At 42.8% G+C, this 16,711-nt stretch overlaps 1 protein-coding gene across 1 annotated transcript in view; it reads right to left on the bottom strand.

Moving 5' to 3' along the window:
* The window catches only part of SLC40A1 (solute carrier family 40 member 1), a 106,922-nt gene that overhangs the window by 59,646 nt on the left and 30,565 nt on the right, over nucleotides 1-16,711 (bottom strand). The window contains exon 3 of the mRNA XM_077448700.1: nucleotides 3,498-3,657. Coding sequence (XP_077304826.1) covers nucleotides 3,498-3,657 — 160 coding nt within the window. The remainder of the gene's footprint in view (nucleotides 1-3,497; nucleotides 3,658-16,711) is intronic.

The raw sequence follows: 16,711 nt of genomic DNA on the forward strand, positions 1-16,711 counted from the left end.
GAGGGGGGCTGCATTGTTTGTATGCTTGAAGGGGAGGGGGGCTGCATTGGTTGTATGTGTGAAGGGGAGGGGGGCTGCATTTGTTGTATGTGTGAAGGGGAGGGGGCTGCATTGGTTGTATGTGTGAAGGGGAGAAGGCTGCACTGTTTGTATGTGTTAGCGGAGGGGGGCTGCACTGTTTGTATGTGTTAGGGGAGGGGGGCTGCACTGTTTGTATGTGTTAGGGGAGGGGGGCTGCACTGTTTGTGTGTGTTAGGGGAGGGGGCTGCACGGTTTGTGTGTGTTAGGGGAGGAGGGCTGCACAGTTTGTATGTGTTAGGGGAGGGGGTTGCACTGTTTGTGTATGTTAGGGGAGGGGGGCTGCACTGTTTGTATCTGTGAAGGAGAGAGAGGAAGTCTGCATTGTTTGTATGTGTGAAGGGGAGGGGGACTGCATTGGTTGTATGTGTGAAGGGGGGCTGCATTGATTGTATGTGTGAGAGTAATGGGGCTGCATTGTTTGTACTGTATGTGTGAGGGGGAGGGGGCACATCTATGTGCTGAGTATACTGCATGCAGACTTAAGTCCTTATTATCTTTACCCCTTCAAGCGTTCCCACTTTTACCGCAGTGTGATCATGCCGTTTGTTCATCATGGTGCGCTATGCATTTTCTTCCATTTGCAGTTCTCAGAGACGCCTCAGGTATTTTACATTCCTTGCAATGCCATTGGTGCCCACCTTTATTTGCTCTCTGGCCAGTCTGGCACTATTTGCAATCTGCATAAGGAGACTGGCAGATGCAGAGAACACAACAGGGAGATCCTACAACATCAGTGCTCGGTTCTGGGTCCACGTGAATCCAGATTAGCTGTGCAGGGATGCTGAGACAAGATGTTGGCAGCTGGGTGTGAAATTCCAGTTGCAGAAAACATTTAGGTACACACACTGAAAAGTGGGAGGGGAAAAAAAAGAAGAAGCCGCGACTCACCATGGGAGGCACCCGCTGTGTGACGGGTCTTCGCTTTGACAGTTCTTATATAACTGAGGGTGGGGCCACACTGACGTACCCAGGTGACTCCGCCCCCTCTGACACACGGGGGACTTCCCAATGGTTTCCCCATGGCGTCAGAGGGGGCAGGGCCACCTCTTTTACGTAACCGGGTGGCCCCGCCCCCCTCTGACGCCCCGGGAAAGCCATGGATAAGTCCCCATGCACCAGAGGGGGCCGGGGTCACCCGGGAATGTCACCGTGTGGCCCCGCTCTCAGTTATATGAATGGACTTCATGTGACAATTTTATTTTGTAATAAAGGACTTGTCCCAAAGTGTGTTTTGTGTTTTTTTTTTACATCTTGAAACTTTTTTTGGTACGGGTACAACGGTGGGCGGGATCTGGGGGTCCCCTTGTTAAAGGGGGCTTCCAGATTCCGATAAGCCCCCCACAACCACCGTGAAAGGGTTGTGGGGATGAGGCCCTTGCCCCCATCAACTTGGGGACAAGGTACTTTGGGGGGCTATCCCAAAGCACCCTTCCCATGTTCAGGGCATGTGGCCTGGTATGGTCCCCCCTCTTTTCCCACGGCCTGCCAAGTTGCGTGCTCGGATAAGGGTCTGGTATGGATTTTTGGGGGGACCCCACAACATTTTTTTTTACATTTTAGCGCAGGATTCCCCTTAAAATCCATACCAGAACTGAAGGGTATGGTATGGATTTTGAGGGGGACCCCTACGCCATTTTAAAAAAAATACTGTCACAGGCTTCCCCTTAATATCCATACCAGACCTGAAGGGCCTGGTATGGAATTTGGGGGGACCCCCACGCAATTTTTTTTTCAATTTTGATTTGGTTCCCCTTAATATTCATACCAGATCCAAAGGGCCTGGTAATGGACTGGGGGGATCCCGTGACGTTTTTTCAATGAATTTTATCTGTATTGCCGGGACCGACAATTCATTATAGCCGCGAGTACTTTTAAATTACCCTTTTTCCTTTAGAAATGTCATTTTGTGCAGGGACTGTTCTAAACACGGGAAAAATGCACCACTTTACAGGCATACTACTTTTCGGTATGTTCTGGTTGCGAACCGAACCGGGGGGTGTTCGGCCCATCCCTAGTGTCTATAAAGGCAGGGATTTTAGATCTTGCATGGACTTCCACTTTAAGGTTCAATCAGAGCTGCATTTTGCATACCTATTTCAGCATTTTTTTGGGATTCAACCCAAATGAAAGAAAAAAATCAGTTGATGTCAATAATACTGTATATAATTTAGATCCAATCAGAAATAATAAATGAAACAACTGAATTGAAGAACAAATGTCTAATGCATCACACGTTAAAATCTAAATTAACCTCTTGCCATCCATGCTATAGCTGAATGGCGGCCACAGTGCGGACCTGAATTTCCGGGAGGCTATCATATGATGGCCTCCCCTTTGCGCGTGTGCGCTAATCACTGAGTCACCGAGACACGGGTGATCACACATCTGAGTAAGGGGCCAGTCCCAGCCCCTTACCACGTGATCAGCTTTCAGCCAATGACAGCTGGTCACATGATCTAAACAAAAGCTTGGCAATCGTTTTTTTTTCCACAGGCTTAACTGCAAGGGACATCGGTCCTGAAGAGGTAGATGCAATTCTGCCTCATCTGTGCCACCAGTACCCCCTGCCAGTGCCACCTGCCATTGCAACCTGCCACTGTCCCCAGTGCCCACCAGTGCCACCTATCAATGCCCACAGGTGTCACCTATTAATGCCCACCAGTGGTGCCAATCAGTGCTACCTAGCAGTGCTTGCCTAGCAGTGTAACCAACCAGTGCCCATTATTGCCACCCATCACTGCCACACATCAGTGCCCATCACTGCCACATCATCAGCGTACATCAATGAAGGAGAAAAATAATCTGTTTGCAAAATTTTATAACAAAATATAAAAAAATATTTTTAACAAAAAATAAAAACAGCAGAGGTGATCAAATACCACCAAAAGAAAAACATGATAAAAATGTCATTTGGGTACAGTGTTGTATGACCGCACAATTGTCATTCGAACTGCATCAGCGCCCAGTAAGCAAGTGGTTAAAAGAGTAGGACATTTTTCAAGCCTCTTCATCATCACATATATACCACTGTAGGCAAAATACTATATGTTGTTAATGTAATAATACCATTCGGTATGCAAATACTTTTTTACTTCACATGCCTTTTTATATTTTTCTCCACATTTAGGTCAAGCTGTCCAAAAAAGTGACAATTACATGGGTTGACATAACACTACCAGGGTTGTTGCTATAACTTTAATTTTCCACAAATCTTCTTCCGGGTTCGGACCTTCAGCCATCTTGATTGGCCCTGGCTGCGCATGCGCTGGAGATAATTTATCTCAGCAGATGTTAAAACTGTAAACTGAGCTGCATGTGCACAATTCAATGTACATTGTGAACAAACATATAAGTATATTACACATTATTTTATTAGTATTATAGAATGTAAAAAAGGACAGTTTAAAAAATAATACCTCTAAGCCTTGGGTTTTTGTCTACCCAATCTCCAATTATGGCCCCAAGGAGAAGGACAGAGCCTGCCACAACCAGGCCATAGACTGCAGTCAGTAATAAGCTGTTTCCATAGAGTTCTACCAAGAAGAGTGACACAGCAAAATGCCACATGCGATCACCCTGTAAGAAAACAAAAATAACAACTAAAAAAGCTGTAGCTAAAATGTTAACAGATTATGTTAGTTTCTAATGGCTTATTATAAGAATATAAATGTATAAATGGGTGCGAGGTTTCAAAAATAATGCTGGAAGTACAATATACACAGAAAAGGCAAGCAGTTCATAACATAAAAATAAAAAATAAAATTTTAGTAAAACAGTATTTTAATATTATTTAGATGTCATCTCTTCTGTACAAATCCAGAAACAAAAAGATTATTACTCATGTAAAATTTTGTGGATGGAGAAATATAATTAATTTCTGTATGTGTGTGTGGTCAGCGTGTACGTATACATAAAACGGTATCATACGCCATCATATTCTTTATAATTGAATAGCTCAGTATGAATGTTTTGGTAAATCCCAGATATTTATTAAAACACCACATTGATCAAGAAATGATGCATGTTCAATAACAATAGGTGAGCTTATTACTCAGTGCCATCATTGAAATATACAGTGCCTTGAAAAAGCATCCATACCCCTTGAAATTTTCCAAATTTTCTCAGGTTACAACCAAAAACCTAAATGTATTATATTGGGATTCTATGTGATAGACCAACACAAAGTGGCACATAATTGTGAAGTGGAAGGAAAATAAATGGTTTTCAATTTTTTTTTACAAATAAATATCTTAAAAGTGTATTCAGCCCCCTTTACTCTGATACCACTAACTAAAATCTAGTGGAACCAATTGCTTTCAGAAGTCACCTAATTAGTAAATTAGTCAACCTGTGTGCAATTTAATTTCAGTATAAATGCAGGTGTTCTGTGAAGCCCTCAGAGGTCTGTTAGAGAACCTTAGTGAACAAACAGCATCATGAAAGCCAAAGTACACACCAGACAGGTCAGGGATAAAGTTGTAGAGAAGTTTAAAGCGGCATTAGGTTATAAAAAGATATCCCTAGCTTTGAACATCTCACAGAGTACTGTTCAATTAATTGTCTGAAAACGCAAAGAGTATGGCACAACTGCAAACCTACCAAGACATGGTTGTCCACCTAAACTGACAGGCCCGGGTAAGAAGAGCATTAATCAGAGAAGCAGCCAAGAGGCCCTTGGTAACTCTGGAGGAACTGCAGAGATCCACAGCTCAGGTGGGAGAATCTGTTCACAGGACAACTATTAGTTGTGCACTCCACAAATCTGGCCTTTATGGAAGAGTGGCAAGAAGAAAGTCATTGTTAAAAGAAAGCCATAAAAAGTCCCGTTTGCAGTTTGCAAGAAGCCATGTGGGGGACAAAGCAAACATGTGGAAGAAGGTGCTCTGGTCAGATGAGACCAAAATTGAACTTTTTGGCCTAAAAGCAAAACACTATGTGTGGCAAAAAAATAACACTGCACATCACCCTGAACACACCATCCCCATCGTTAAACATGGTGGTGGCAGCATCATGTTGTGGGGATGCTTTTCTTCAGCAGGAATAGGGAAGCTGGTCAGAGTTGATGGGACGACGGATGTAGCCAAATACAGGGCAATCTTAGAAGAAAACCTGTTAGAGTCTGCCAAAGACTTGAAACTGGGACGGAGGTTCACCTTTCAGCAGGACAACAACCACAAACATACAGTCAGAGGTACAATGGAATGGTTTAAATCAAAGCATATTCATGTGTTAGAATAGCCCAGTCAAAGTCCAGACCTAAATCCAATTGAGAATCTGTGCAAAGACTTGAAAATTGCTGTTCACAGATGCTCCATCCAGTCTGACAGAGCTTGAGCTATTTTGCAAAGAAAAATGGCCAAAAATGTCACTCTAGATGTGCAAAGCTGGTAGAGACATACCCAAAAAGAATTACAGCTGTAATTGCAGTGAAAGGTGGTTATACAAAGTATTGACTCGGCACAACACACTTTTCAGATATTAGTTTAAAAAAAAAAAATGTAAAAACCATTTATCATTTTCCTTCCATTATGTGCCATCCTGTGTTTCTTCACTGAAATTTCTATTTAGGAAAGTTAGAATTCTTTTAAGTCATGCTGAAGCTTCCATCTATGCCATACTATTTCTGATGATATGAACAACAAAAAACAAAAACAAAAACAATATCAAGTATATTTAGGAGTTTTTGCCTCCAAAGTCTGAAAACGACGCGTCTGCCAAACACGTCACTCTTGTGCGTTTTTGTGTCTGAAGAAATGTTCATCTCCTATATAACTGCTTTCCTGTCTTTGCCCACCCCAGAAAGAATCGGAATCTTGATACACATGCAAAACATTTGCCCAAAACTTGTACAAAGTTTGTAAAAACACTTCAAAATCCAAACAATGCAATGCATTCAAAATATCTGTGTTATTTACACATAAATCATTTTTAATCTAGCAAGAAATGCCGGAAACACGATTGCTTCTTCTTACAAATCTTTATTTGGCACTAACAGCAGTGCTACATCTATAGTGCTAACGCGTTTCGGCTGTAGCCTTCCTCATAGCATACAGGTTTACAATAAAATCTAATTTATATAGAAAAATATAAATTCCTCCTAAAAAGGGGGCAGTAAAATCTAATTTAAAATCAATTGACAATTAAAAACATATGAGGTTGGTGGAACCAGAGAAGGAGGGGGGGGAATATGGAGACATAGACTGAAAACTCTAGGAAAGAAATTAACCCATAGTGAAATTAAATTGTATTATTTTAAAAACAAATTCACAACCATTCTACTATTCATTCCACTAGGGAATCGAATGTTCAATCTGTGCATTCACCACACCTCCCTCTGAAGTAGTGTTTGGTGTGCATCACCCCCCTAACAGATCTCATCACCTGTTCCAGACCGCAAATATATAGATAATTTTTAATCTATCTTTCCAACAATTAATCTTTCTGAGGAGTACTAATTATGAATACTAATCTTAAGGGATAGGTGTACGTTAAAACAAAGTATGCTAATTCTTGCAGAAAATATTAAATTTAAAGAAAAATGTGTACTTATAAATTTTTCCCTAGTGAATAAAACTACTGGTGTGTACCAGGCTTTAGGTTTGTCTCCACTTTGGATGAGGGAGACACTTTTGGACAGCAGAATTGTCAATCTGGGGATAGGATATCATTAGATGAACAAGCAGATTTAATTAGATTTGACTAATGAATGAAAACAATTTTTTTTAGCATTTTATTTTTTGTTTTGGAATATAGGTTTTACAAAAAATAAATAATAAATAACATAAATAAAAGCTGATTATTCTAAGCACCACTGTCAGTAGTAAATGGTTTGTCTCAACCATCTAATGCCACGTACAAACGACCGGACTTTCCAGCAGAAAAGGTCAGACGGAATCATTTCATTGGATTTTCCGATTGTGCGTGGGCTTCAGCTGACTTTTTTTTTCAAAAATTCTGACGGACCTAGAAATAGAACATGTTTTAAATCTTTCCAACGGAATCAATTCCTATCGGGAGGACCGTTTGTCTGTGTACTATGCAGACGGACCAAAAACGACGCAAGGGCAGCTATTAGCTACCGGCTATTGAACTTTCTTTTTCTATGAACAGATTTTGGTGTGATCGTGTGTAGGCAAGTTCGCTTCAGCGGAACTCAGTCGGAATTCTGTCGGAAAGACCGTCGGCGTTTATTCTGATGAAAGTCCGGTCGTGTGTACGCGGCATTACTGACACTTTTGCTGACAGCTTGGTCGATTGAAGAAAGTTATAAAACAAACTTAAAGGCCTGATCGCTGGGTGTAAATAAAGAGGAAAAAATAAAATAGAAAACCAATGTGGCCTCCACATTTATGGACTGGTAAGCTGCAATATAGCTTTTTGTTTTGGGGTTTAATATAATTTTAAATTGTATGGCAGTCTGGTGAAGGTCCCAGAAGCTGTCTTTTTAGTTCTTCTTTTAATTTGTATTCCAATTCACGTTTTCCTCTTAAAGCCTCTCACTAATCTTTAGGAGACTGGTAACTGCTCTCCTTACTGCCTTTACTGGAAATGTGATGTTCGTGAAAAATGTATCCCTATTCTCCTTGATATCATATCTTGGTATATACTTCTTTTACTATTTAGAGGATTTTTTTTTTACTTTGTCTTTAGTTTTATGTTGTTTCTTTTCCACCTCTACTGCGTGTAACCAGAACATTTTTAACAAAGGGTATCTTGTTGAGCTCATTCTCACATTCCCAATTCTTGCTATATAAGCCTATCTCCCCCTTGTCTATCATATGCCAGCAGTGCTTCCTGTACCGATAACAAAGGCATGTCTACTAAAAGCAGGAAGAGGGATTTCAAAGAGAATAAAAACTCCTTCAGGAACACCAAAAATAGAGGAGATGGCAATGCCATCTTTGCCTACTTGGCCAAAAAAATATTTATATTGCCTGCCTGTACCTCACCTACAATCTATCCAGCCACACACAGTATGGTAATTGTTCTTGTTTTCATCCTTTGAAATGATACAATGTTTAATGTGTTTGTTTTTTGCACAGGTCAGATAACACTTCAATTATTCTGAAATGCTTTGAACTATATTTGCACATTAGCAGTTGAAAATAAAATATAACCTGGATGAATTTTTTTAAAGTGCGCCTGCACAGACTATACACTTTAAAGTAAAAAGAGTAGATTGCTGGATTGATAATCTAATGAGTGTTTTTCCTTTCACTGTCTAGTCTAGTCAAAGGGTGGGGTTGGGATGAAGGTCGGGTCCTGTCTCCTGACAGACATGGCTGTGCTATAGCAGAACTGTGTAAATCTCAGAACTGGATGGACAGACATACAAAACCTTTGGCAGGTTAAACTACTACAAAGAAATCAAGGAAAAATAAAGACAATTGTATCTATAACATCAGACAATCTAATCAACACTGGGCACAATCCTTCATATCGAAAATATCTCTATTATGAATCAGCATTTGTTGATCCTACAAAGGTAAACTGAGCTCAAGATCTGGGACAAGTTCATTGGCTTCCATTTTTGAATACTGGAGGCGCATTACTGTAGAGAACCTTACCAACCTTCGAGAGCCGCTCCTATCACCTGGCACTATCAAATAGTGATATGTTTTGGAGGAGGATAGCATCAGCAACAGGTCTTCTAACTTGCCCAATCAGCTGTTCGCAAACACAACAGTCTCATATACACATAAGTGCCCGTTCACACAGGGGCGACACGACTCACAGACGCGACCTGCACACGACTTCAGCAGCGACTTTCAAAACAACTACTGTATAGAAGTCAATGCAAGTCGCCTGAAGTCCTTCCAAAAATAGTACAGGAACCTTTTTCTAAGTCGTAGCGACTTGACTCGCTCCTATTAGAACGGTTCCATAGTACAGAACAGAGCGCGACTTGTTAGGCGGCTAAGTCGCCTGACAAGTCACGGTAGTGTGAACGGGCACTCAGTCTTTCATCCAATACAGCCAAAAACATACTGTCAAAGTAATCTAATTTCTATATGAACCTTAACCACTTAACCACTGGGTACTTAAACACCCTTAATAACAGACCAATTTTCAGCTTTTGGTGCTCTTTGAATGACAATTACTCAGTCATGCAACACTGGACCTATATGAAATTTTTGTCCTTTTTTTCACACAAATGGAGCTTTCTTTTGGTGGTATTTAATCACCGCTGGGTTTTTTATTTTTTGTGCTATAAAAGAAAAAATACAGAAAATTCTGTAAAAAAATGAATTTTTCTTTGTTTCTGTTATAAAATTTAGCAGATTAGTAATTTTTTCTTCATAAATTTTGGCCAAAATTTATACTACTACATATCTTTTGTAAAAATAAGTACAAATTGGTGGATATTATTTGGTCTTTGTGAAAGTTATAGAGTCCACAAGCTATGGTGCCAATATCTGAAAATTGATCACACCTGAAGTACTGACGGCCTATTTCAATTCTTGAGACCCTAACATGCCAGAAAAGTACAAATACCCCTCAAATGACCCCTTTTTGGAAAGAAGACATTCCAAGGTATTTAGTAAGAGGCATGATGAGTTTTTTGAAGTTGTCATTTTTTCCCGCAATTCTTTGCAAAATCAAGATTTTTTTTTCACAAAATTGTCATATTATCAGTTTATTTCTCACACAGCATATGCATACCACAAATTACACCCCAAAACACATTCTGCTATTACTCCCGAGTACGGCGATACCACATGTGTGAGACTTTTACACAGTGTGGCCACATACAGAGGCCCAACATGCAGGGAGCGACATCAGACGTTCTGGAGCACCCAGGACAATTCTGACATTTCTCTCCTACATGTAAAAATCATCATTTATTTGCTAGAAAATTACATAGAATTCCAAAACATTATATATGTTTTTTTAGCAAACACCCTGGAGAATACAATGGTGGTCGTTGCAACTTTTTATCTCGCACGGTATTTGCGCAGCAATTTTTCGAATGCTTTTTTTTGGAAAAAAAACTGTTTTGTGCTTAAAAAAAAAAACACAGTAAAGTTAGCCCAATTTTTGCATAATGTGAAAGATGAAGTTACACCGAGTAAATCGATACCTAACATGTCACTCTTCAAAATTGCAAAGGCTCGTGGAATGGCGCCAAACGTCGCTACTTAAAAATCCCCATAGGCGACGATTTAATTTTTTTTTTTTACTGGTTATATGTTTTGAGTTACAGAGGAGTTCTAGGGCTAGAATTATTGCTCTCGCTCTAACGTTCGCAGCGATACCTCACATGTGTGGTTTGAGCACCGTTTTCATATGTGGGCGGGACTTACGTATGCGTTCGCTTCTGCATGCGAGCTCACGGGGACAGGGGCGCTTTAAAAAAAAAAAAATGTATTGTTCATTTTACGTTATTTATTTTAGTTTGACATTTTTTTTCCCAAAAATAAATTTTTTGATCACTTTTATTCCTATTACAAGGAATGTAAACATCCCTTGTAATAGGAATATGGCATGACAGGTCCTCTTTACAGTGAGATATGGGGTCAATAAGACCCCGCATCTCACCTCTAAGCTGGGAAGCCTGAAAAAAAAAAAAAAAAAAAAGATTCTGGATTTGATCGTATTGGCGAGTCGGTAGAAGCACCGGAGGGCGGCGGGAGGGGGGGGGGGTGTCTATGGCTGGGTATTGCAGGGTATCACCGACTATGGCTGGGTATGGCTGCGTATCTCAGAGTATGGCTGGGTATCTCAGAGTATGGCGTTGCAGAGTATTGCGTTGCAGAGCATTGCAGGATATTGGAGGGTGTTGCAGAGCATTGCAGAGTGTTGCACGGTATTGGCGAGTGTTGCAGAGCATTGCAGAGTGTTGCAGGGTATTGGTGGGTGTTGCAGAGCATTGCAGAGTGTTGCAGAGCATTGCAGAGTGTTGCAGGGTATTGCCGAGCATTGCAGAGTGTTTCAGGGTATTGGCGGGTGTTGCAGAGCGTTGCAGGGTATTGCAGAGTGTTGCAGGGTATTGCAGAGTGTTTCAGGGTATTGCAGAGTGTTGCAGGGTATTGCAGGGTATTGCAGGGTATTGCAGAGTATTGCAGGGTATTGCAGGGTATTGCAGAGTATTGCAGGGTTTTGCAAGGTATTGCAGGGTATTGCAGAGTAATGCAGAGTAATGCAGAGTATTGCAGAGTAATGCAGAGTATTGCAGAGTATTGCAAAGTAATGCAGAGTATTGCAGAGTGTTGCAGGGTATTGCAGAGTAATGCAGAATAATGCAGAGTAATGGCAGGGTATTGCAGAGTATTGGCAGGGAATTGAGGGGTTAATTTTGGGTGAGCAGCGATGTGGGCACTGCAGATGCAGCCCACATCGCTGCTGACACCGATCTCTTCCCCCTCCGCTGTTCCGATCGGTACAGAGAGGGGGAGGGAGGAACGGGCATCATAACATGACGCCGGTTTGTTTACAAGTGATCATTCCGTCTTTTGACGGAGCGATCACGTGGTAAACGGCCACTATGAGCGGCCGTTTACCGTGATCCGTGATGCACCGGGTCCTGTGGACCCGGCGGTCACGGATGCTCTCGAGTGCGCGCCCCAGGGGGCGCGGAGGAGCGGAATTCTGGGAGGACGTCATATGACGGCCTCCCAGAGTTAAGAAACCGCCCTGTAGCCGTCATTCGGCTATAGGGCGGTTGTTAAGTGGTTAAATTAAGAAATTAAGTCACAGCTGCTGAAAAATTTTGTAGGAAAATAAGACTTTAAACCTAGACACTATAAAGGTAAAAAAAAAGGTAATGCAGTACTTCACACACTATTCCCACAACTATTCCTCCACAGACGCTTCCTCCATTTTCCTCCCTTTGGCCACATCAGTGCACATTCTTTCAGTTCAGTGGTCAGACCATGACTCTGTTCCTAAAATCTGTAGATCGATCCTCCACAAACTGCCCACTTCTCTGTGGAAAGCGAACAATTCCTCACTCACATGTGAGCACATAGTATCCAGCCTCCGAATGAAGTCCACTGATTACTTTAAATTATCCAAGAACTCACTTGTTCCTCTATTACCCAGAAAGAAGCCTTCAAAGACATTATTAGAGGCCACATAAAACCACACACTTCTAATGCCCTGTACATACTGTCGGACTTTCCGACCACAAAATCGTCAGAATTTTTCCAGATTTTGTCCGAAACTGGTGTTGCATACACACGGTCAGACAAAGTTGTCCGAAAATCCGCTAGTTCGGAACGTTTGTTGCGCACAACGGGACTATGTAGAAGCTAGTAGCCAATAGCTTTGGTCTCGTAATTTGATCTGAGCATGCGTGGCACTTTGTCTCTACAAACGATCAGGAAAAGTCCGATCGGATTTTTTGGTCGGAACATTTTAGATCCTGCTCTCAAATTTTTTCCATCGGAAAGTCCGATAGAGCCCATACACGATCGGATTTTCCGACAATATAATCCAATCAGACCTTTTCCGTCGGAATTTCCGACCGTGTGTACAGGGCATTAGGCACAAATAGAACAAATTTAACAATTAGTGTCGGACTTAGAAGTAGGGATGCACCGAAATTTCGGCCGCCGAAACATATCGGCCGAAAATGGCCCTTTCAGCAAAAAGCCGAAAGAGAATATGGGGCGGGGCCTGCTGGACTTGGCCCCGCCCCTGGTGCCGCTCATCACAGGGGTGTCATTTCGTCTTTACTCTCTCCCCCTCCCCTCCCTCCTCACCCATGCTGCAGGCAGCTCGTGGGGTCTCAGTGTAAAGTCCCCCTCTCCTCAGCGGTAGCTGCATATGGCTCCTCAGCCGATGTGTAAATCGTCTGTGCAGGAGCTCGGCCACGCCATTTACTGTGAAAGTGAAAGCAAGGGAGAGATGTCTAGCAGTGTGTACTGTGCTCTCTGCCTCCCCCTAGAGTGCAGTACCCAGCATGGAAATTAAGGTACTGGAGCTGCAGCTGCCAACTTTTAAAAAGACAGTCTATATATATGTTTGTATGCCTCTGTGTGTGCATGTGTGTGTGTTATATGTGTTATGTTTATATATATATATGTATGTGTGTGTGTGTGTGTGTGTTTTTATATGTGTATGTTTATATGCACTGGTGAGGCACAGGCAGGCTACATGACGGGCACTGGTAGGCTGCTGAGCACAGTGAGGCTGCATATGATGTGCACTGGTGAGGCTGCATTGATCTCCTGTAGCATGTCCGCAGTGTCTTACCATCTCCTGTACCATGCCTGCAGTCTCTGACCATCTCCTGTACCATGCCAGCAGTCTCTGACCATCTCCTGTACCATGCCTGCAGTCTCTGACCATCTCCTGTACCATGTCTGCAGTCTCTGACCATCTCCTGTACCATGTCCTCAGTCTCTGACCATCTCCTGTACCATGCCTGCAGTCTCTGATCATCTCCTGTACCACGCCTGCATCTCTGACCATCTCCTGTACCATGCCTGCAGTCTCTGACCATCTCCTGTAGCATACCTGCAGTCTCTTACCATCTCATGTACCATGCCTGCAGTCTGATCATCTCCTGTACCATGCCTGCAGTCTCTGACCATCTCCTGTAGCATATCCTCATTCTCTGACCATCTCCTGCAGCATGTCCCCAGTCTCTGACCATCTCCTGTACCATGCCTGCAGTCTCTGACCATCTCCTGTAGTATGTCTGCAGTCTCTGACCATCTCCTGTAGCATGTCCCCAGTTTCTGACCATCTCCTGTATAAGAATATTTTTTAAAAACAGTCAATTTTGGTATCGGTGCTGTTTCGGTATCGGTTTCGGTTTTCGGGATCAAGGAAAATGTATTTTCGGTATCGGTTTCGGCACCAAAAAAACCATTTGGTGCATCCCTACTTAGAAGCAGCTTTGTTGATCTTCAAAACCAATACCACACAACGCAACTTTAAAACACTAGAGAATATCAGAATATCAGTTAACCTTTGTCTGACTGTCTGGGTGTTCTCTGTGTTGGATGAAGCAAAAATTTTAAGCCAAAAGTAATAAAGCAGATACTACACTAGCTTGCAAGTTGAGAAAATGTTCTACTAAACCCACTCCAAAGTCCCTAAGATTAAACACAACTTCACCAGCAACCCTAAAAAATTATTGTGGCATTTAAACATCAGCTGTCCACACACTCCTCCAACACTCCTCCAACACTCGCTGACAAAATTCCCAAATTCATATGGGGATTTACTAACCCCCTATTCTCCAATCTTGCTGTGAGCTTCTAAAAGCTGATATCTCTGTATCCGAAGTTCAACAAACCATAAAATAACTCAGAGTCAATAAAAGACCAGAATAAGTCAGATTCTTGGCCTTATTATTATAAAAGCTGGCAAACATAATCTAATCCTAGACTTTTATAGAGAGGATAAACTTACATCGACACTTCTAAGCCCTTGTACACACGGTCGGATATTCCGATGGACAATGTCCGATAGGACCGTGTTGTCGGAAAATCCGACAGTGTGTGGGCTCCATCGGACTGTTTCCATCGGAGTATCCGACGGACCAAGTTTTCCAACTTGTCTATAAAATGTTCTGACAACATGCTCCGATCGGACTTTGTCCGATCATGTGTATAGATTTCCGATTGGACAAAGTGCCACGCATGCTCAGATCAAATTCCTAGACCAAAGCTATTGGCTACTAGCCTGAACGTAGTCCCATCCTAACGAAATAACGTCATCACGTTAAGTACGATCAGATTTTCTGACAACTTTGTCCGACTGTGTGTATGCAACAGTTTCGGGACAAAATCCGTTGTCGAAATGTTGTCGAAATGTCCGACCGTGTGTACAAGGGCTTAGTGTCAGCTCATACTATTACAGCCAGATAATGTAGTAGGACAGACCCACATTAAAGTGGTTGTAAACCTCAGTCATGAAATCTGAACAAAGCACATATATCTGTAGTGTTTACTTGTCTCTCTCTGTTCAAAAGAACAGAAGAACAGAAGACGGCTCCGGCGGCAGCGGCGAAAGAAGACCGGGCCACCGCTTGTAAAAGAGCTAGAAGAAGGCGCGGTGGCCCGGCAAAAAGAACCGAAGAGGGGGACAAGACCCCCGAAGAGGGGGACAAGGCCTCCGAAGTCGGAAGAAGACGGTGGTGGCGGCAAAGAAGAAAGCCGGGCTCCTCCACTAGTAAAAGAGCTAGCAGAAGATAGCGGAGGAGTCCGGCGAGAAGACCCCCGAAGACGGAAGAAGACCCCCGGAGCTGTGCAATAAACTATTTTAACCCTTGTGTGTTGTGTTTTTTTTTTTTACTTTTTTTCACAGGTGAATGGGTAGGGGTACATTGTACCCCATACTCATTTACATAGGGTGGGGGGCCGGGATCCGGGAGCCCCCTTATTAAAGGGGGCTCACAGATTCAGATAAGCCCCCCGCCTGCAGACCCCGACAACCAACGGCCAGGGTTGTGGGGAAGAGGTCCTTGTCCTCATCAACATGGGGACAAGGTGCTTTGGGTTGGGGGTCCACCCCCCCTTCCCCAAGGCACCCCCCATGTTGAGGGCACGCGGCCTGGTTACGGCTCAGGAGGGTGGGGCGCTCGCTTGTCCCCACCCCCTTTCCTGGCCGGCCGGGTAGCGTGCTCGGATAAGGGTCTGATATGGACCTAGGGGAGGACCCCCATGTCAATTTTTCGGCGTAGGGATTCCCCTTTAAGTCCATACCAGGCTACCTGGAGCCGCGCTCAAAATGAGTGGACTTTTCTCCGGGCGGGAAAAGTCTGTTCATTTCAAAAGTACGTTGAACTGGCACACACATGGCCGTACTGTCCGCCAAAATGCGAGTCCGGCGGACAGATTGGTGTGCAAAACTACTTTCGTAGTCCGTCGGACTTTTCCACCGGATTGTTTGATCGTGTGTACGCGGCATAACAGGTAGCATACTCTTTATTTCTTGAATGTGTGTTTTATAAATAAGACTAGGGGTTCACGATCCCTTTTTCGTCTGAACACCATACACTTTTCTGAGCGAAGCTGAATCTTGCATAACACAATATCAATGTGTTTTTTAGACATACTAAGTGATCCCTACAACATCTTCAAGTTATCAAGTTCCTAGCCTGGACCAAGTCACTCTACACCAATCCACAAGCTAAAATGAAAATTAAAGTGTTACTAAACCCAGGACCCTGCATTCACTATATCTGGTCTCCCACAGTACACAGAGCATGGAAATATTATAAATCATTTTAGTAACTATAAACTGCTAAATACCTTTTCTCATCAGCAGTATATAGCAGTCTTGTGACTTCTACCAGTGACCGGCCGAGCACTGATTAAAGCTTGTAGGAGGCGTTTTCATTCTCCTCTGACTGTCCTATGAGGCTGCATGACCCATGACCCTCTGTCTAGACAGTGATGATTGGCCCTGTGCTAATCACATGCACCTTTCCGGAAAAAAAAAAAGACTCTCTAGCAATACACACCAACCTGAGCATGTGCAGAGTTCCTCCAAGGCTCTGTACTATCAACAGATGGATTGGGGACAGTAAAAGAAGGGGAGGATCAGAGTAGCTAGGCTCCAACAGCCTTTTTACACAATATGGAGGGTTAACCCCTTAGGTTCATGCATATACAGACTGATTTTACTGTTGTGGGTTTAGTAATACTTTAAGGGTCTGAATACAATGGTAATG

The sequence above is a fragment of the Lithobates pipiens genome, unplaced genomic scaffold, assembly GCF_037356315.1.
Source record: "Lithobates pipiens isolate NorthernLeopardFrog02 unplaced genomic scaffold, aLitPip1_a1.2 Scaffold_22, whole genome shotgun sequence".
In the NCBI taxonomy this organism is placed as follows: Eukaryota; Metazoa; Chordata; class Amphibia; order Anura; family Ranidae; genus Lithobates; species Lithobates pipiens.